Consider the following 21,123-nt stretch of genomic DNA (forward strand, 5'->3'; position numbering starts at 1 on the left):
CAATGGCACTCTGCAGCCAGGGTGCGGAATTGAATGGAGTAATCCGACACCGAGCCATCACCTTGGCGTAGATCGGCGAGTAATCTGGCTGCCTCCTTACCCGCCACCGCCCGATCGAACACTCTTCTTATCTCCTCGGAGAGTGCCTGGAACGAGGCGCAGCAGATGTCCTGGTTCTCCCACACCGCCGTTCCCCAGAGAGCCGCCTTCCCCGATAGTAGAGTTAAAACGAACGCCACTTTGGACTGTTCGTTGGCAAAGGTCCGTGGCTGCAACGCAAAGTGAATAGAACATCTTGTGAGAAAAGCACGGCAGTACTCAGGCTCACCTGAATAGCTCTCAGGCGTGGGCAGACGAGGCTCAGGCAGATTCTCTTGTGGCGGCGGGAGGGGCTGAATCGGCGGTGTGGGCGGCGCAGCGGAAACATGTAGATGTTGTAGACGTTGGGTGAGCTCGGACACCTGTGTCACGAGTGCTTGAACCGCGCGACCTGTGTTTGCGATCTCCTCTCCCTGTTGATCCATCCTTGTGGTGCTGTGCGCGAGGAAATCACTCAGACTGGCCGCACTTGCTGCATCCATGGCTGGTCAGATCGTTCTGTGATGAAACAGTTCGGATACAATTGCAAGTAAAAAGACGTTTATTAAAGATGGTCAGGTCTAACACAGAACACAGGTCCGGGAACAAACACTCAGGTGGAGAAGTGACACAGGGACGTTGATGGGCAATCCGGTGAGTGGTGGTGAAGATCAGCGTGCTCAGGAACCAGGAACAATAAACAATCCAAAAGGCGAAGACAACGAAGAAGATCCACACGATGAGAAGGAGAGAGCCACACGGAACAGGACACGACACCGGGGAAGCCACAACGATCTGACAACATGAGAAGGATCTTACTGACATATAAAGGGAACGGTGATGAACAGCAGCTGGCACAGACAATCAATGGGATTGGAAAACCACGCCCACACAGACACGCATACACACACAAAACAGCAGAATGAGACAGTGGATTCATGAACCGTGACACATAGTCACACTTTGGATCTGCTTCCTAGCTTCTCTCAAGAAGAGCCCATGGTGTGTCACATGGTCAATTAGTGTGACTCCCATTTCATTTGAAAGTCTATATACCTTCTATGTCTCTTCACTCCTGTTCCATCCGTCTCCTTCCTTTCTGTTCATGTCTTCTAACTATTTTTTCTCTTATTCTTTCCACTACACCAATGCCCTCTACTTTACCCACCTCTTCTCCTCCTTTTCCCATTCTACCTATGCCCTCTTCTTTTCTTAAACTCTCTCCTCCTCTCCCTTCATCTTTTTTTACCTGTTCCAATATATTCATCTCCCTCTCATTACACCATTCCTCAACTCTCTCCACCACTACATCTCTTTCGTTTCTCCTTCTCATGACTATTCTTGTTCTTTTTTCTATTTGTATATAATAATGTTTGATAAAAAAAGATTTATATAAATGCAGTTGTGATAGCTGTGTAAACCGTTATAAAAACAACATTCCCTGTTATGTGTGTATTATTAACCCAGCAGATACAGTTTAGGGCCGCATGAAATCATTCCATGTGCAATTCAGAATGTAACAAAATACATATTCTATGTATTTTAAGAATACAATATGAGTTTTGTTTGTTGTGTTTGGGAAAATGGTACATAAATGTTTGTGATTTTTGTAAAATCGATAAAAAGAGCTGCAAATGTTTTTCCTAGCCTACACATTTTGGTTGGTTGAACTGTTGTGAACACATTGGATAATATTGTACACAATCTTTTAAGAAATGCATATAATGTAACCTGGCAAAACTTTCATAAGCCTTTATTAAAGATGAAATACACCACAAATTCGAAAACAGCATTTTTTGTCACAAACAGTGTGATTAGTTTTACTGTCATTTGTATATCTCATACAGTGCCTGATTTGTAATTTCTATGAAATGAATGAAAACTTACAAGCTGTTTTGGACAATTACAAAGTTTTCAGATAACTGTGTTAATTGTTTTGAGAGCAGTGATCTGAGTTTGGACAAATGTTTAAAATCGATTGAGAAAAATCTAAAGATTACCAGGGGAAACCATTTTAAACTTACACTTACTCTTATCTAAGTTAAGGTATAGGGGAGAGCGGGGCACAACGTAACGCTTTTTGACTTTCTTACTTTGTGTAAATCTACTTAGGGTTTAGAGGTTTAGAGTATTTGTTTCCCCCCATATTAATTTCCCACATGTCTAGTATAATTATGTGGTTTTGTTTTATTAATACAGTGTATACTTTTTTCTTGATATACCCCAAAAGAATGGAAGTGAAATGTGACAACATGCCCCATAGGTGGGGCACATTGTACATGACCATGTGACAGCTTAAAATGTTATCTGATCTAATAAAAAAAATATACAAGTCAAAACCAAAATATTTTCTCAATAAAATACATTAACTTTTTCATATAAAATAATGGCATTTTTTAATAATTAAAAATAAACTAATTTTTTGAGTTTGACAACAAACACACTGCTACAGCATAGTTCAAAACATAATAACAATGAATAATTTCTGAACATTGACTATCAGTCTTTATTAAAAAATGTCTCATGTTGTGTCAATAGATTTCATAAAATAATAGAATAGAATAGAATAGAATAGTTCTAATAGGGGCACATTGTAAAGCAGTGTTACAACATGCCCCACCTGTGCAACTGCACCCTTGTCTTCTGACTGAGAACTATATAAACTGTTAAATAATAACATATTAGAGATTCAAATAATATCAGATTTGTCTAATTTTAAATAAACACAAAAAATATAGATGAAAAATTAACACAAGAAATTTACTTTTGCTATGGTCAAATAAATGTTCAGTGATATATTACAGAGATTTCTGAATTTTGGCGCATTTATTTCTCTATATAGTGTTGATATGGCAACTAGTAAATACACAAAGTTAGTTTCGTCATGTTGGCATGTGTGGAAGTATTTAAAACAAGTGTGTTACAACTGGCCCCGCGTTACGTTGTTGCCCCGCTCTCCCAAGCCTATGCTCCAAAGTGCCAGCAGATGGCATAGTTTACTTCACAGAGAATGAATCTTTAGTGTCAACTACAGGCTATATTGTTACTGGCAATATTGATGATATTTAAATGTTTCCCTCTTCTGGAGCTTTCAAATCTCATTCTCAATGCTGCAAGAGGTGTTTCGGCAAGAAGGTTCGGTGTATTGGTGTAGAGAGGGTCTGTCTACTACTCAGGATGCAGATTATTTTTTTCTTTTTTTAATTAACTTTCATTAGAAAATCACTAACTTAAATTCGACTAAAATCACACTCCTACTCTCAATGGCGTTGCATGAGCTTCGAATTCTAATTATTTATGTATTTATTTATAAAGATGTTACTTATACTACATTAGGCTACTTATATTATTAATATTAATATTTTTAGGGCTGCCCTATTACCATGCGATTTTTTTTTTATTCTAATTTCTCCAGAATATTGTACATTTCATGCACTATAAAAAAAAACTAAGGAATTGTTCACTTTAAAACATCGCTTTCATCAGAAATTACCTGACAAGTTGTTGTAATAAACCAATGCAGTGTATAGCCCTACTTATTTGAGAAATCTCAAAGTTTAGAATATTAAACAGTATTCCAATGCAACTGTTACGTTCTTTTTTTTTACTCTTTTGTTTTGTCTAATGAGTTTTGGGTGGGAAATTTGTATTGCTGGAAGCAATCGGCAATGCATGACAGCACTGAACAAGTGGCAAATATAGCACGATCTGGGGAAAGAGTGGGAGAGGGAGGGAGAGAGAGAACGCAGGCAGCACACACACACACACACACACACACACACACACGGTAGCGCGCGAGACAGAGACATCAGTACAAAAGGCGCATGCACTAGAAACAAACACATTTAATTTGGACACCTGTATTACTGTCTTAGTTTATGATAACCCGCGCGAGGGAATATCTTAGGATCTCTGCTTATACCGTTCAAATAGAGGCGTCACTGTTCACTCGTGATACTCTCTCTTCCTCGGCAGGCATATGTATTTCGTATCGCCGTTTCTTCCAGTAAGCGCCAATGCATGCATGCACCCGCCTCCCTGCGCTCTCAAATAGATGGTGCAAGTAAAGATGTCCAAATCTTCCGCAGACCCTCTGTCTGGTGTAGAAAGCGCTTCTCAGTCGCACTATTTCCAGGTAAGACTTTTGGGGGGGATTTGTATATGTTCTCGTAAATGGTTAATTTTTGGCTACTTGTTGTTGAGCTGTCGTGCATTGAAGCCTTCATATATCCGCAGAGCGCTACAGCTACGCAATCTGCCCGTGTAATATAGCCTTTATCGCGCTTTTAACCAGACACGCGCAGTTGTTTTTAATGAGCGGAGGCGAGATGTTGATAAGATGTTTGATGCTCCTCCACCATCCGCGAAACTCCCCTGTTTTTCCTCCGCCCTGAGATTTCACTCCACAACCAAGGCCTCGTCCTTAAGGCCAGGCATCTGTAGGCATAGTGTTTACTGTTCAAACACTTTTCTCTTTCAGTTTCTACGGATTGGTACGTAGGCTATAAACGGCATTAAAATGGATAACCCGTCCCTTACTAGTCGGGTCGGGTCTCTCTCACCTGTAACCAACTTAAGTCCCATGGTCACCTGTCCTATTCCTGTTTCAAATACCAAGCTAGTAGCTGTGTTTTTGAACAATATGGTTTCTAGGTCTAAGTTGGTTATTAGTTAGTCCAAAACAGTCATTATGGTATACCATCTTGAACCAGAAACAATACTGGTCATTCTGGCCTGGCGTCAAGCGAATTTTGGGGAAATGGTGTCTGTTCAGTCAGCTAACTAGATTGTATCAATTAATGACCATCTTAGACCATTTTCCAAAACACCACTACCATCTTAACCTGAATTTTCCTATACAATTTCAAGGCAATTTCGCAACGTTTCGGCGAACTGGTGGCTAATTTGTCTGAATTCGTACAACCTCATTTGTACATTTGTGTACAATCTGTTTACACCCTGTAACTTATGTTTAAGAGTGGAACTTCATGCTTACTTTTTTTTTCTTCTAAAAATCATGTTTTCATTCAATGATAGTAAATTCATATAAAATCGCCACCTCGTAGACGTTTTCTATAGTTGTGACCGGGTTGGATTTACCAACAGAAATATTGTCTAATACTAAAAAAATAAAACAAGAAAGATAATGTATCGGTGGACTAAAGGTAGAGTAGTCTTGGGTAGAGTAGTCCACTACTGTATATTAGTCTAGAGTAGTCTTGGGTAGAGTAGTCCACTACTGTATATTAAGACTGCATCTTAAGAACTAGTCTGACCAACTGGCAGTTAGTTAAGAACAAAAGCTAGATCTTTTTGTTGAAATCTGAGAGAATTCTGTCCTTTTAATGACAGCTACGCAACTGACACTTTGACTTTTCAAAAAGTTAATTTTTTTAAAGAGATCGTAAAACTAATCCATATATGAATTGAGTGTTTTAGTAAAAAAAATTCTGAAGAGTGAGACAAGATAAAACAACACCTGTTTTATGAAGTGCAGACAGGGCATCTTGTGTCTGATGTTACTGTAACCGGGTGACTGTTTGTGTTGATGTGGTTGTCTCCATATAGCTACCACGAAAGTTGCCAAAGCGCAAGGGTCGTTTTAAACGCTCAGATGGCAGCACCTCGTCTGACACCACCTCCAGCTTCATCAAACGACAGGTAGGACTCCGCTTAATCAATCAGAGCATCCATATTCATACAGATGCCAGCGTTTCTGTCATTATGTATTCATGTGGGGTTGTTTGAGTGGTCACTGTACTGTATGTGCATCACTGCTTCACAGAGGTCGTGACTAGGGGAAGTGACTTAATAGAGGCTGAAAATTTGACAACATGTCTTATTTTTACAACATTTGAATCTATTGTACATCTAATATCTTGTATAAAATAATCATAGCACATTTATATGGTATAATATATAATATAATGTATGTTTCATAACATGATAATAAAAAAAAGTTAAGGTGGAGAGATGATAAAGATGAAGATTCAAAAGGTTCCAAAACAAAAGTACAAACTGAAGTTATCCACAGATGAAGAACAGGTATCGGGACAGCATGTAAGACACTACAATACCGAACAACTGAAGTGAGCACAAAGAGAAACTTAAATACACAGTGATAATGAGACAATGACAAACAGACAGCTGTGATGATTAATGAGTGTTCATGGAAACTGATGACTGGCGGGAAACTAGGAACAAAGGAAACAGGAAACTAAGATTGAAACTAAATGCACTGTTCATGAGAGAACGCCCCCTCCCCGAAAGATTTAGCCTCGAGCTGTGATGGATAGCTCGAATGGAAGAAGGGTGGAGGTTCAGGTGGTGGACGAGGGACCGGCGAGGCGCTGGAAAGCCATAGGGTGGCAGATGGGAGGGACCAGGGCAGAGCAGATGGCAGAAAGAGCCATGTAGGAGCTGATGGGAAGAACCCTGGAGGAGTTGACGGTGGGAGGACCCATGAAGATGGTGGGAGGAGCCATGGAGGAGATGATGGTGGAAGGGCCCATGGATGGCTGATGAGATCCCAGGAGACATCCATGATGGAGGCAGCCCACAATGGCAGTGATGGAGGGAGGAGCCAGGGTGGTCCTTTGAGCCAGACAGACTGAGGTGACGCAGGGAGATAGTGAGGCCCAGGTGACGTCCGCCGAGAGGCCTGGTGACATCGACGGACTGGGAGACCAAGGCGGAGTCCTGGCGATGAGTGGCCGAGGTGGAACCAAGGGGCCGAAGGACTGAGACGACGCCGGTGTGAGTGAGGACCCCGGTGAAGCCTGAGGGATAGAGGAGCCCGACGGAGCCATAGGGGTGGAGGGATGGAGCACAATAGACAGCTCAGAAGACCATGGCAATGATGGAGCGTTGACTGACCAGGACGGAGCCAGTGGGACGAGGGAGCCCGGTGGAGCCAAAGGGACAACGGTCCCAGGTGGAGCCTATGGGGAAAGCAGCCAGGGTGGAGCTGATTGGTTGACGCGCCGAGGCGAAGCTCGGGACTCCTCATGCCAGGGCAGCGCTGGGAAAAGAAGATCCGTCGACCCATAGGGCGAAGTTGATGTACCCGGCCATCGTCCAGCATGAGCACAAATAAGAACTTAAAACGGTGATAATGAGACAATGACTAACAGCTGTGATGATTAATGAGTGTCCATGGAAACTGATGACTGGCTCCCGCCCAACTAGGAACAAAGGAAACAGGAAACTAACGATAACAAACTAAATGTCCATGAGAGTAAAACTAAACACACTGTTCGTGACAGTGTATGCTGTATTTGTATATGTGGTGTATTTCATCTTTAATAAAAGGTTATGAAAGGTTTTGCCAGGTCACATTATTTTAAAACTGTTAAATTTCCCTACTCAGTCAAACTATTACAAACTATTGCTATTTGCTTCGATAGACATTTAGAAAGAGTCTTTGTAAAAATATCTGGTTACACTTTAAATTTTAAGATGTCCTTGTTACAGTGTAATTATACATTTTAGTACTGAGTAATAATATAAAGTAATGTACTCACTATGGTTAGGAGGATTATGGTTTGTTTTAAGGTTATTTGCATGTAATTATGTATAATTTACTGTTATTAATACAATAAGTACATGTAACGTGTAACAAGGACACTTGTATTTGAATTTTCGGATGTGTCCTTGAATTCCCTTTTGATTTATTCAGTTTGACATGTCTTAACAGCTTGTGTTATGTGTAACAGCTGATTATAGCCATAGGTTTCATATATGCTGTAATTCGAGACGTGGCCACTAGATGGAGGCAGTTCCATTACTCTACTCTACTCACTCCAACTTCTTCATTTATTATTTAAGAGAATCTTTTGAAAACATCAAAAGGAAAAATAGGTTATGAGAAGCGCACTGAATTTCTCCATGGCACACTTCAACATCTATGTCAGCCTCCTTACATCAATTAATTTCCTCTGTAATGAGTGACCCAAATTCTTCGGTTTGTTCTGCTCACACCATATAAGCTCATTTGTCTTTATATTCAGCCTATCAAGAGTGACACCCTTAGATACCTACTCCAAATTCTTCTGTTCAGAAGTTTACAGACAAGGTTTAAATGGCATTAATGGGGACATTGACTATCCGGGCATCCATCTGCCATGCAGTAGAGAGTTTATGTGTGTGTGGAAAGAAGAGGTGGCATATTGAGCGGGTTGTTAATTTTCATGACCAGGAGGTCGTGGCAGTTTCAATTTTCTCTCAAAATATCACAGTTCTTAAAATAGTAAAATAGTCAAATATTAATGGAGCTCATTTGGAGTGGAGCCTTCTGGTGAATGTTAAATCCTCATGCTCTTTCTTTGTTCATAAAACTTGTGGCGTGATGCCGTACCTGAAAAAAGCATATGTGACGTACATCATTGAATCCTTACGTGCTTAAATCCTTAAATGAACCGTCTCTTATATGTGTTCTCGTGGCAGCTTCTAGGGGTGTTAAAGACAGTGGTGAATGTGCTGCATTTGATAAATGGATGCTTTACTTAAAGGCATAGTTGACCCAAATATGAACATTCTGTCATCATTTACTCTCCCTCAATTTGTTCCAAACCAGTATGAACTTTTATTCCTTCTGTTAAACACAAAAGAAGATATTTCGAAGAATGTCAGTAACCAAACAGTTGATGGGCCCCAGATAGTATTTTTTTTTCATACTATGGAAGTCAGTGGGGTCCATAAACTGTTTGGTTACCAACATTTTTCAAAATATCTTCTTTTGTGTTCCACAGAAGATTCCTATAGGTTTGAAACAAATCTTTTCTTTGACTCGGGTGGGGTTGTCTTGCTGGATTGTGACTCATCTCTGCAGGAGAAACAGTGGCATTTACCTGCTGCTGTTGAGAGGATCTATTTCAAGACCCAATCCCATACCATCTGCTTTCTTATTGTATGGAAACGTACCCTACATGAACCATCTCTTATATGTGGACTCGTGGCAGCTTTTAGGGGTGTTCATTTTTGCATGGAAATTAATATTGATTAAAAGCATATATAGCCTTAAAGATCTCTAAGCCTTACAATATACAACAGTGTCTCTCTCTCTCTCTGATTTCCTTGCATTTGATCATTTCTGTGCATTGTATCATTCCTCCTACTCTACTCGCTTCATCCACTCTGAGAAAACATATAAGATTCTTGATGCAGCAGACCTAACATGAAGAATATTTACCAGATTTTAGCTACATCTTACTTCTTGCATTAGCTATGGTATTATTTTTGGACAAATACCATGATAGTTAAATTGTATTTTTTGTAAATATGATGGTACTCGTTTTTTTACTGCAGCATACATCAAAGTACCATAGTATTACCATTTGATACCATTACTGTACCACCACAGTAGCTACTTTTCTGTGAAAGAGGACTCTTGATCTAAAGGCTTACATAACATGCACATCTATGCATCCTTCAGCCCCTCCCACTCCAGAGCACTTCAGGACACTCTAGGAAGAGAAGGCATTGAGTGCGATGCTGTGTAGTGATTATCTTTCTGACACCTTGCTAAACAGACATTGCATAACAAACTCTCAACCACTCTCAGGTACCCCAGTTTGGACACAGAGTGGAAATCAGTTTTTTTTTTTTTTGTGGTGCAGGTAAATACAGATAGTAGACACGTGCCGTTATATTTCTGCTGTTCCGTTTTAATGTGTGAATACAAAATATGAACTAGGTGTAGATTATTATCTGATTGGTTGGAACTATAATAGCACACTTCTCCAATACTACCTTCTCAATTTGAAAGTCCGCTCCAGCCCATGAGCCCAGCCCATAATCCTCACCAGCCCACGAGCCCAGCCCAGAGTCCTCTACAGCCCACGAGCCCAGCCCAGAGTCCTCTCCAGCCCCAGAGATCTCTCCAGCCCCTGAGTCCTCTCCAGCCCCTGAGTCCTCTCCAGCCCCGGAGTCCTCTCCAGCCCCGGAGTCCACTCCAGCCCCGGAGTCCTCTCCAGCCCCTGAGTCCTCTCCAGCCCCTGAGTCCTCTCCAGCCCCGGAGTCCTCTCCAGCCCCGGAGTCCTCTCCAGCCCCGGAGTCCTCTCCAGCCCCGGAGTCCACTCCAGCCCCGGAGTCCACTCCAGCCCCGGAGTCCTCTCCAGCCCCGGAGTCCTCTCCAGCCCACGATACCCCCCCAGAGTCCTCTCCAGCCCACGATGCCCCCCCAGAGTCCTCTCCAGCCCACGAGCCCAGCCCAGAGTCCTCTCCCCAGAGTCCTCTCCAGCCCACGAGCACAGCCCAGAGTCCTCAGCCCAGAGTCCTCTCCAGCCCACGAGCACAGCCCAGAGTCCTCAGCCCAGAGTCCTCTCTAGCCCACGATGCCAGCGCAGAGTCCTCTCCAGCCCACGAGCCCAGCCCAGAGTCCTCAGCCCAGAGTCCTCTCCAGCCCACGATGCTAGCCCAGAGTCCTCAGCCCAGAGTCCTCTCCAGCCCACGATGCCAGCCCAGAGTCCTCTCCAGCCCACGAGCCCAGCCCAGAGTCCTCAGCCCAGAGTCCTCTCCAGCCCACGAGCCCAGCCCAGAGTCCTCTCCAGCCCCGGAGTCCTCTCCAGCCCCGGAGTCCACTCCAGCCCCGGAGTCCTCTCCAGCCCCGGAGTCCTCTCCAGCCCACGATGCCCCCCCAGAGTCCTCTCCAGCCCACGATGCCCCCCCAGAGTCCTCTCCAGCCCACGAGCCCAGCCCAGAGTCCTCAGCTCAGAGTCCTCTCCAGCCCACGAGCCCAGCCCAGAGTCCTCTCCAGCCCCAGAGCCTAGCCCAGAGTCCTCTCCAGCCCACGAGCCCAGCCCACAGTCCTCTCCGGCCCACGAGCCCAGCCCAGAGTCCTCTCCGGCCCACGAGCCCGGCCCAGAGTCCTCTCCGGTCCACGAGCCCAGCCCAAAGTCCTCTCCGGCCCACGAGCCCAGCCCAGACTCCTCTCCGGCCCAAGAGCCCAGCCCAGAGTCCTCTCCAGCCCACGAGCGCAGCCCAGACTCCTCTCCGGCCCACGAGCCCAGCCCACAGTCCTCTCCAGCCCACGAGCCCAGCCCAGAGTCCTCAGCCCAGAGTCCTCTCCAGCCCACAAGCCCAGCCCAGAGTCCTCTCCAGCCCACGAGCACAGCCCAGAGTCCTCAGCCCAGAGTCCTCTCCATCCCACGAGCACAGCCCAGAGTCCTCAGCCCAGAGTCCTCTCTAGCCCACGATGCCAGCGCAGAGTCCTCTCCAGCCCACGAGCCCAGCCCAGAGTCCTCAGCCCAGAGTCCTCTCCAGCCCACGATGCTAGCCCAGAGTCCTCAGCCCAGAGTCCTCTCCAGCCCACGATGCCAGCCCAGAGTCCTCTCCAGCCCACGAGCCCAGCCCAGAGTCCTCAGCTCAGAGTCCTCTCCAGCCCACGAGCCCAGCCCAGAGTCCTCTCCAGCCCCAGAGCCTAGCCCAGAGTCCTCTCCAGCCCACGAGCCCAGCCCACAGTCCTCTCCGGCCCACGAGCCCAGCCCAGAGTCCTCTCCGGCCCACGAGCCCGGCCCAGAGTCCTCTCCGGTCCACGAGCCCAGCCCAAAGTCCTCTCCGGCCCACGAGCCCAGCCCAGACTCCTCTCCGGCCCAAGAGCCCAGCCCAGAGTCCTCTCCAGCCCACGAGCGCAGCCCAGACTCCTCTCCGGCCCACGAGCCCAGCCCAGAGTCCTCTCCAGCCCACGAGCCCAGCCCAGAGTCCTCAGCCCAGAGTCCTCAGCCCAGAGTCCTCTCCAGCCCACAAGCCCAGCCCAGAGTCCTCTCCAGCCCCAGAGTCCTCTCCAGCCCACGAGCCCAGCCCAGAGTCCGCTCCAGCCCATGAGCTCATCCCAGGGGGGTTCTGTCACAAGTGCACCGGTCTTCCCTCATTCAGCCATAATCTGCATCTGCACCTGACCAGCCCCACAGTATTTAAGCACACACCTCAGCCTCAGTCATTGGTCTGGTCTCAACGCTTTGAACTATGGATTACTTACCTGACTACACACCTAAGATATTTACCTCCTGCTATTCCTCCAAGTTCATGTATTCCTTGTTCTCTTGTCTGTTCTCCATCTTGCGTCCCTCCAGCGTTCCCACTATTCCTGTAAGACAAAGACATTGTTTGTTATTCAGTCACTCCAACGGCAACCAAAAGGTGTGTGTGGATATACTTACCAATTTGAGTTACATCCTCTATCATCACCTGCTACCCTAAGAACTGAAGTATTATACTTGCACTGCATGTCGTTTGGGGTCTTTACTTACCTGTGTTGGACACTGTTCAATAAAGCTTTGTGTTGTATTTTCATCAATTCATCAATGTCTCAGGTCTGATATCTCCTAACAGTTGCAATTTAGTTTACTTAATATATTATATTATAATATATAACTTTAAATGTAGTATTTAACAACACCTATAATTAAAATTATAATCAAGTATTTAACATGTGCTTTATGTTAGATAACACATCATAATAAGTATACTCTTTTAAAGCACGACATAAGATTATTAAAACAATGATTTAATATGCACTTGATGCATGACAATGGCTTGATTCAGAATAGATGGATGAGTCTAGTAGACTGGACACATACACAAACACACATCAAGAGAAGGTTGATGATATGATGTCATTAGCATGAATGAGGGGGCGGGATCTGTGATGTCATGATCTGTGATGTCATGATGGCAATGAAGGTCAGAGAAACAGATTGTGAGTCTGTACGTTCAACAGAGCAGCTTGTGTGTGTGTGTGTGTGTGTGTGTGTGTGTGTGTGTGTGTGTGTGAGCTGCTGATGGAAAGACATTAATAGATATAGACAGTATGTCTAACATCTACCAGTCAAGGTAAACTTTTCTTTTTTTTTGCTCTTGTTGAATCATCAAATCAGGTGATCTGGTATTCCGTGTTTGAAGAGCATACTCATCAATTACTATTAATTACTGTCTGACTATTCACTGTTAATTTAATAATGTGAAAGTGGATTTGTTATGGATAATGTTGAGCAGTGTTCCTTGTTTAAGTGTGCTTGTTGTGATTTTAATTTCTGTGTTCTGATATGAAAGGAACATGCAATATTGTTTCCATATTAAAGACTTCATGTTTTAAACAGGAGTAGGATGTTTCCAGTTTGACTCGAACAGAGTATATTTTTCTCTTTTAGGATCCTTTATCCAGGGCAAAAGAGGGTCTAAAAGTAACATTTTGCCACATCTGCCAGTGGTGACTGCATTGAGAAAATTCACTTCGTTGCCATAAATATTGCTTATTAGCCATGAAAGTGTATTTTATATTCATTTTTCAAATGTATATGACGATTATATTATTTTACTACAGTGGTGGACAAAGTACACAAATCAAATAATTGAGTAAGGGTCTATTCACACCAGGAAAGTCCGATAGTTCACTTGCTTTGGTCCGGACCAAATAATTTATTTATTTTTCTATGGTACGGTTCGCTTTCACACTGCTCTTTTTGCAAGTGAACCAAAATTTGTAAACAAAACCACACGTGTGCTAAGGTCGTCCATTCATTGGACAAGGATTCTCAAGTAGGGAAATCAGGAAGTGCAAAAAAGGCTTAACGTAAATTAACGCAGCATCATCCTTGTATTGTAACTATCGTTACATTATATAAACTGCAAATGCTTTTTTTTTTGCATCTATTCGCGATTATACTAAAGAGAACGCTCTGTATGTGAATGTCCTGATGCACACACTCATTCATTCATTCCATTCCAATGATGCACACACGACGCGCAGAAAGACGCGCAACAGATGTAATGTAGTAGGCTACAACAGATCACTTTCCCATAACGCAACTCCAACTACGGAAGCCTGTTAACTCAAAGGCGCAGTGCTTTCTTGCAATTGGGTCGGTTCATGTTCACACCGTAAACGAACCGTACCAGAGTTCGTTTGGAACCGTACCGAGACCACCTCTTCAGCTGGGTCTCGGTTCGGTTGTTTGGTCCGCACCAGAGTTCGATTGCTGTATTCACACCTGCCCAAAAGGGGGGAACCAAGGGCCAAGAACTAAAGTTCGATTCAATCGAACCAAACAAGGCAGGTGTGAAAACACCCTAAAAGTACAGATATCTATTAGGTTCCTTTTTGATTACAAATAACTGCAACTGGCCTATAAGCCCTTCAGTGGTTTAGCAGCTCCGGTGTATTTAACCGATTTTCTATTGTGCTACAAACCATCACGCTCTTTAAGGTCGCAAAACTTTGAACTTTTGGTAGTACCTAGGATATCTAAGTCCACTAAAGGAGGGAGAGCGTTTTCACACTTGGCTCCTAGCCAGCACAGATTATTCAGACATAACAAATGTTTTATTGTATTATCAAAACTTGTCGTACACTGATAGCTACCCTACTGATAATTTCTGATAATTCAAGTGTGCAAGTGAAAATAACAAAACATCCTATATAGCACCAAGAAATGAAAAAAAACTAAATGTGTGTTGACATATAAACAACATACAAAATGTGTTAAGATTTTAAAAAGAACGCAATGCAAACATACAAGTTTTATATAATTTGATACTGCAATGGCTTTGGGGAAGATGCATGAGCATTAATTTGCATTTTTTTTTTTTTTTTCTTGTTTTTTTTTACTTATATTTTTATTTAGAGCCACAGCCTTACATACAATACAGTATGGCATTGGTTTTTAACATGTTAGTCCATCATGTTCCCACAATATTGACAATTGTTCAAACTTAATTATAGCGTACACATTATACAGAGAATGAAAACAAATACACCGGGGGAGGAAGGAAAGATTGCATTGTTTTAATGTTATGTCTAGTTTTTACCTAAATCTACCCCGTTCAGACGGTAATGGGCTGCACAAGTATGGACATGTCCACATTCAAGCATTTCATGCTTAAACAGCTCACCCTTTTAACAGCTCACCCTTTTAACAGACAGTCATGACCTAAATATGATTTACATTTACAATAAATCCTAAAGTTCAGCATTAGTAACGAACTATTCGCGCCATCAGTTGCTCCAAGTATCCCTGTTCTTGGCTCGTTTTGTGTCAGACTTGTGAATTCAGTGAATCGTAAACTGGAGACTCCCTCTCACAGATCATTATGAACCAGTGAGTTGTTGACTCAAAAACAGATGCAATCGGATTGGTCCAATTCACGAATGAATCGTTCTGTGTGTTCGTACACCACTATCGTGTCTCTGAGCGGGTGACGGTTTCTTAAGTTCAAAATAAAGAGGAATGACGTCATTTTATGAAATGTAGCAGAGTAAAAATTACGATATTATGCTTTTGAATCTAGTAAAGTAAAAGTACAAATAATTTGTTACTGTCCGCCACTGTTTGACTATTTGTTTTTGTCTTTATCTTGGTTAAAAAACAACACCTGTCACAAAGACACAGTGTCTTTTTATTTTTGCGCAGTGACATTTTTTTTTCAAAAAAATTTACTTGTTTGGAAGTTACAGTAAAAGTATGACAATAACATAATATCATTGTGAATATAATTTGAATCGTCTTCAATTATGTAGCAATTTATAAAAAAAATTACCAGTTTTATACACGTTTTTTTTTCTCTCCGAAACCAAAGCTTGGGTAGTGTAAAGTTTGGACTAAGCCTGTATCTTTCCAGATGTATCTGAGTTCTGCTAACCAATAACCAGACAGGAATAGGTACAAATTTAGACTGAAGAACCATCTTTATATCAGACAGACACAAAGACTTAGGCCTACAGCATCTCCTGAACACAAACACACACTCATATAAATTCCTCCTCCTGCTCACTTTTGAGAGAAAATCCTGATGATGATGGCGTTTTTATACAACGTGAAGGAAAGCTCAGATATTATTGCAGGGTGTGTAGCACTGAGAGCAGTGGTGAAATCCATCGCATTAATAATGGATGGAAAATGGCCGCTCTGACAGTTCACGAACGGCCATAACATCATTAAGGATCACTTAGCAGGAGCACTTTTCCCGCTTGTGCCACGCACAGGCTATAAACACAGGGATGGTAATGTGTAGATATATGGGTGCTTCATTCCTGTGTCTGCCTTCTCCTCTCCTTAGTAAACAAAGAGTTTGTCCCATGCATTTTTCTATTGCCCTACATGTTTGCGGTCCCCAAGAACTCAATAGCCCTTTGTCAGCTTATGTTTTTGTTGCTGGCACAATCCATGAATACAATACACTGTGGTGTGCTATTACTTTTTAAAGCATTAGAGGCATAAATGCCATGTTGTTTTGTTGCGAGAACCATTATCCAACACACAATTAACTTAGCATGTAATAAGTAGCTAGTCCCACCTCAAACTTCTCAACTGTATTCAATATTTTGGTTGGGAATAAAATTGATATTCATTGTAGTATATTTAATTCACATTTATTTGTTTAGCGCTTTTCACAATCCATATTGTTTTAAAGCAGCTTTACAGAAAATGTACAGTTCTAAGATAATACAAATCATGCAGTTAGCTAACATCATGTGTTCATTTAGGCAGAAACAAAGGGCACATTAAAGCAATTATTACAAGTTGTGATCATAATGCTTATAATAAAGAGAATATTTGGCAGCTGTGTATTTTGATTCAGAGTTCATTCAGTTTTTTATATATTTAACACACTTTCAACTTGTCATGATGAACTTTTTGTTATACTTGTTGAAATATATAACTAAGGATCATCAGCATCACAGTGAAAACTAATTCCATGTTTTCTAATAATATTGCCAAGGGGGAGCAACATGTAGGCCTATATGAAAAATAGCAGGGGGCCTAACACAGACCCTTGCGGCACTCCATAATTTACTGACATTAACCTGGATAATTCCCTGTTTAAATAAACAAAATGGTAACGTAAACTGAACTACCCTAATGCCTGTCCCTGAATAGCGGTGTAATTTTGTAGTTGATTTAAGAGTATTTTATGATCTACTGTATAGTAGCACTAAGATCAAGTAAAACTAGTAGTGAGGTACAGCTTTGGCCAGAAGCAAGAAGTAAATTATTTGTAATTACAACAAGCACAGTTTCTGTGCTATGATGGGGCCTGAATCCTTACTGAAAATTTTCATAAATATATATATTTTTGCAAGTATTAGCACAACTTTTTCTAGTATTTTAGACATAAATGGAAGATTTGAAATGGGTCTGTAATTTCACAATTCATTTGGACCTAGTTGTGGTTTCTTAATGAGAGGCTTAATAACTGCCAGCTTGAAGGGTCTTGGGACATGACCTAGAGAGAGAGAGACGAGTTAATAATATTGAGATGAGGCTCTTCTGCTACAGGTAACAACTCTTTCAGTAATTTAGTGGGTATTGGATCTAATAAACTTGTTGTTGGTTTAGATGCAAATGATTTATTTAGCTCTTCCTGTCCTATAGTTGTAAAGCACTGCAATTGTTCTTGAGGGCTGATAATTGAGGCTGAATCATAAAATGCTGTCAAAGGTAGGTTTACAGTTGTATTTCTGATGCTTTTGATTTTCTCAGTGAAGAAATTCATAAAGTCATTACTACTACACTGTGTTGGAATATTCAGTTTAGGTGACGTCTGTTTATTTGTTAATCTAGCCACTGTACTAAAAAAATCTTGCATTGTTTTGGTTATTTTCTATGAGTTTGTGGAGATGCTCGGCCCTGGTGGCTTTTAGAGATTTTTTATAGCAGATTTTTTGTGAATCTATCTTTAGTGGTTTGGATAATTTTTCTACCTGTCGATAACATGCCAAATATCAGCAGTATGCATGTAGTGATTAGTGACATCATCACTCTGTGGCATCTAGATCAGTAAGATCAGTTCCTTGCAATATAACAATATTATATTACAAAAAAATATTTTTAATCATTATTTCAGTCAGCAAAACCATAATATTGATCCTTGTCCCACATGTTGCGTTTTAACGCATAATTTCCTCCATTACAAAATTCGTACATTCCAAGAGGTAAAACATGACTAAATAATTATTTTTCTTTAAAAAAAATCATATCACATGTCCATATCCATAGCAGTGATGGACAAGTCACTTGAAACGGAAAGTTGTGATTGTATTTTCTTCCCTATTGTAACATATGTCTGAGTGAAACTGCTTTTTTGAACAAGAAGAAATGTAGACGGGCCTTGATTTTCTCCATGGGGAATTGATTGGATGGTTGTGGTTTGCTATTGGTGGATCTCATGCGAGTGGCAGTTTGTCCCGCCCTCACGCCAGTAAACGCGTCATCAGAGAAAAGAAGAGATGTTGCTGCAAGAGAGAGGGGGAATTACTTTGATTAAACATTACGAGGCTCTTGAATTTAAAAATATATATATTGTATGCATAAATAATTTTCAATAAATGCAATATTCCATTAAAAAAAAGAATTGTCATTTTGATTTCATGGTGACTAAGTCACAAAAATTATAAAATTTAGGATTAAGGGTTTGTTCAAATCCTATTACTTTACCTAATATATAGTATATGTGATATTAAAAGTGATACTGCCATAGCCAAACATCAAAATCAGTATGTGATGGTTACAGCAAAGATCATTCGCTCTCACTCGGCCCTGTTATGTTACATCTTACACTGCAGAGCTACCTACAGATGGCGTGTGTGTGTGTGTGTGTGTGTGTGTGTGTGTGTGTGTGTGTGTGTGTGTGTGTGTGTGTTTAGTCATAGTTTTGGGGACAAATTTGTTCCCAGAAGTGAGCTAAATAAAATTAAACCATTCTTTGGGGACATCCAGGGATGTCCTCAATTGGAAAACACTGCAAAAAATAATTTTCATAACAACAGTAAATTCGTCTTCTGTCTAGTCAAAAAAATATATATTCTCAAAACAAGCTGAATTTACTTGATTATATTATATTTTGGATACTTAAGGGAAGTTTACACCACGAACAGTAACTATAACGTTTTAATAATCATCTAATTCTATGAGAAAAGTGAAGTCCACATCACAACTATAACAGTAACGACACAGAGTAGCAATATTTTTTCAGCTAATGACTGATGAAAAACATTGACAGCCAATCAGAATCCACCCACATTTAAATAGCTTGAGCATTTAAAGCAGCAGTTGGCACAACTACAGTACATGCTTGTAATAAACAGAGCGTTATCATCATAGGCAGAGCATGTGTAAGGCTTAGCTTTCCCCTGGCCACGGACATGAGACTAGCATGGAACTTTCTCACTCAAACCGCTGACTACTGGTGCTTCTGATTGCTTTTTGAGGGAAAAGCCGCCCATAACTGCTGGTCTAGGATAAGCTTTCTCCATAATATTAGCATATTGGTGAGGTGTTTGCGCTCTTGAGAGCGTCAAAGGTTTCTATTTACAGCATGTTTTTGCATCACTGAGCCAATCACAAACGTATCTGTTGATTTCTTGAACGGCAATGGCCAATCAGAGGTGTTTAAGCTAGAATTCACTCACGCTCTTTCTAGGCGACGTTAAGAATTTGACTAAAACATTTTTTTTTTGCTGCATTAGTTAAGGCAATGGTTATTTATTTTAAGAATTAGCTGCCATGCCAAATCACGCACGCAATGCATTGTTAACGTAGCTGCTTTCATAACAAATAATTTATTGGGAGCGTTTATGCTGGGATGATTAGGTTTCATGACATTCTATTTAAATGTGGTTTTAAAGAGGACGCGCATCTCCTTAGCCTTGCCCCAGAGTTGGTTCACCCTCCGCCTATGGTTAATGTGCACTGATGTGGATGCTAATTTCATCATTATAGTTATATGTTCTTGGTGAACAGGCCTTCTATATCTTGAATAATACCCTGCATGTTTCTTATTTTTACCCTTTTGGATTTTTTTTTTTTGTTGGTTTGTTTTAAGCATAAAACCAACACCATCTAGTGAAGTGAGTTGTTTTAAAACCATTTTAACATTGAATGTTTGAACCAAAGACATTTAGATGGAAAATATTACTCAGCTTATTTTGTATTTGAGAGACAGTACAGTTGTTGTTTGGGTTGTGTGTGAGCATCTCAAGAGACATGTCCTTTTTTCATGGGACTTTTGGTCACGTTGGTCTCTGTCTCTCTTCCCATACCTCTCTCTCTCTCTCTCTCTCTCTCTCTCTCTCTCTCTCTCTCTCTCTCTCTCTCTCTCTCTCTCTCTCTCTCTCTTTTTCCTTGTCTTCCTCTCCTCCCTCCCATGTGCACTGCTCGCTTTGTTTGAGGCTGTTATTTGGAGCTGACAGAATCAGGGCTGAGTTTCAAATATAGGAGGAAGCATCGCCATGGCCTCACCAACCAGAAGATCGTCTCCCACCAGCCCAGAACTTTCCATTCATTTTCTCCTCTATTTTTTTTAACTACATTGATTCCAGCGATCTCCTTTATCATTCCACCCACGGCAATGTGGTTTTACACACAGCAGGAGGGATTTACACTATTATGTCTTATCGAGGTCTTATTATTCCCTTGTATTTCCGCCTGCCTCACAACGAGGTGGTATTGTTTGATAACCCCGAGCATATCTTGATGTTAAAATATGAATGTGTCCGATGGATAAATGATATCCGTGATGCAGTGAATCTATGGAAATTACACACAGAGAGAGGGAGATGATATATGTGCTGTAAGGGGAAAGGAGAAGCCGGGGGGTGGGGTGGGGTGGGGTGGGATTGGGGGTATTGTGTGCTATATTTGGTGTTGCAGTGAAAGCGGGAGTGGGTGTGAACCAACTTCATCTGCCATCAGAGACTCACTAAGAAAGGGGGTGGGGGTAAACATCTGCACACAGCTGAGTTGGGGCTTTGGACACGGAAGGAAAAAGAGGGTGTGGATTTGGGCTTTTGTAAGGAAGCAAATCAATTTATTTCCAAAACAATGATGTCATAATGGCAGCAGACGAGTATAACGATGATGCAATAATGAGAAGTTATAAGATAGTGATTGAGAACAAATGAAACACCAACTGCATTTATGTTTACATTTATGCATTTGGCAGAAGCTTTTATCCAAAGCGACTTACATTGCATTTCAAGGTACACATTTTTACATGGTACACATTTTTTACAAACCCATGACCTTGGTGTTGGAAGCCCCAATGCTCTAC

At 41.7% G+C, this 21,123-nt stretch overlaps 1 protein-coding gene across 3 annotated transcripts in view; it reads left to right on the top strand.

The window, feature by feature from the left end:
- The first annotated feature begins 3,982 nt into the window (after nucleotides 1-3,982).
- Nucleotides 3,983-21,123, top strand: part of cacnb3a (calcium channel, voltage-dependent, beta 3a) — a 36,350-nt gene continuing 19,209 nt past the window's right edge. For all 3 annotated transcript variants that reach the window (XM_056235310.1, XM_056235311.1, XM_056235312.1), the window contains exons 1-2: nucleotides 3,983-4,213; nucleotides 5,647-5,739. In XM_056235310.1, the coding sequence (XP_056091285.1) occupies nucleotides 4,133-4,213; nucleotides 5,647-5,739 (174 nt within the window). In that variant the 5' untranslated portion in view covers nucleotides 3,983-4,132. The remainder of the gene's footprint in view (nucleotides 4,214-5,646; nucleotides 5,740-21,123) is intronic.

This window comes from Rhinichthys klamathensis, unplaced genomic scaffold (genome assembly GCF_029890125.1).
Source record: "Rhinichthys klamathensis goyatoka isolate OS25496 unplaced genomic scaffold, OSU_Roscu_1.1 h1tg000419l_1, whole genome shotgun sequence".
NCBI lineage: Eukaryota > Metazoa > Chordata > Actinopteri > Cypriniformes > Leuciscidae > Rhinichthys > Rhinichthys klamathensis.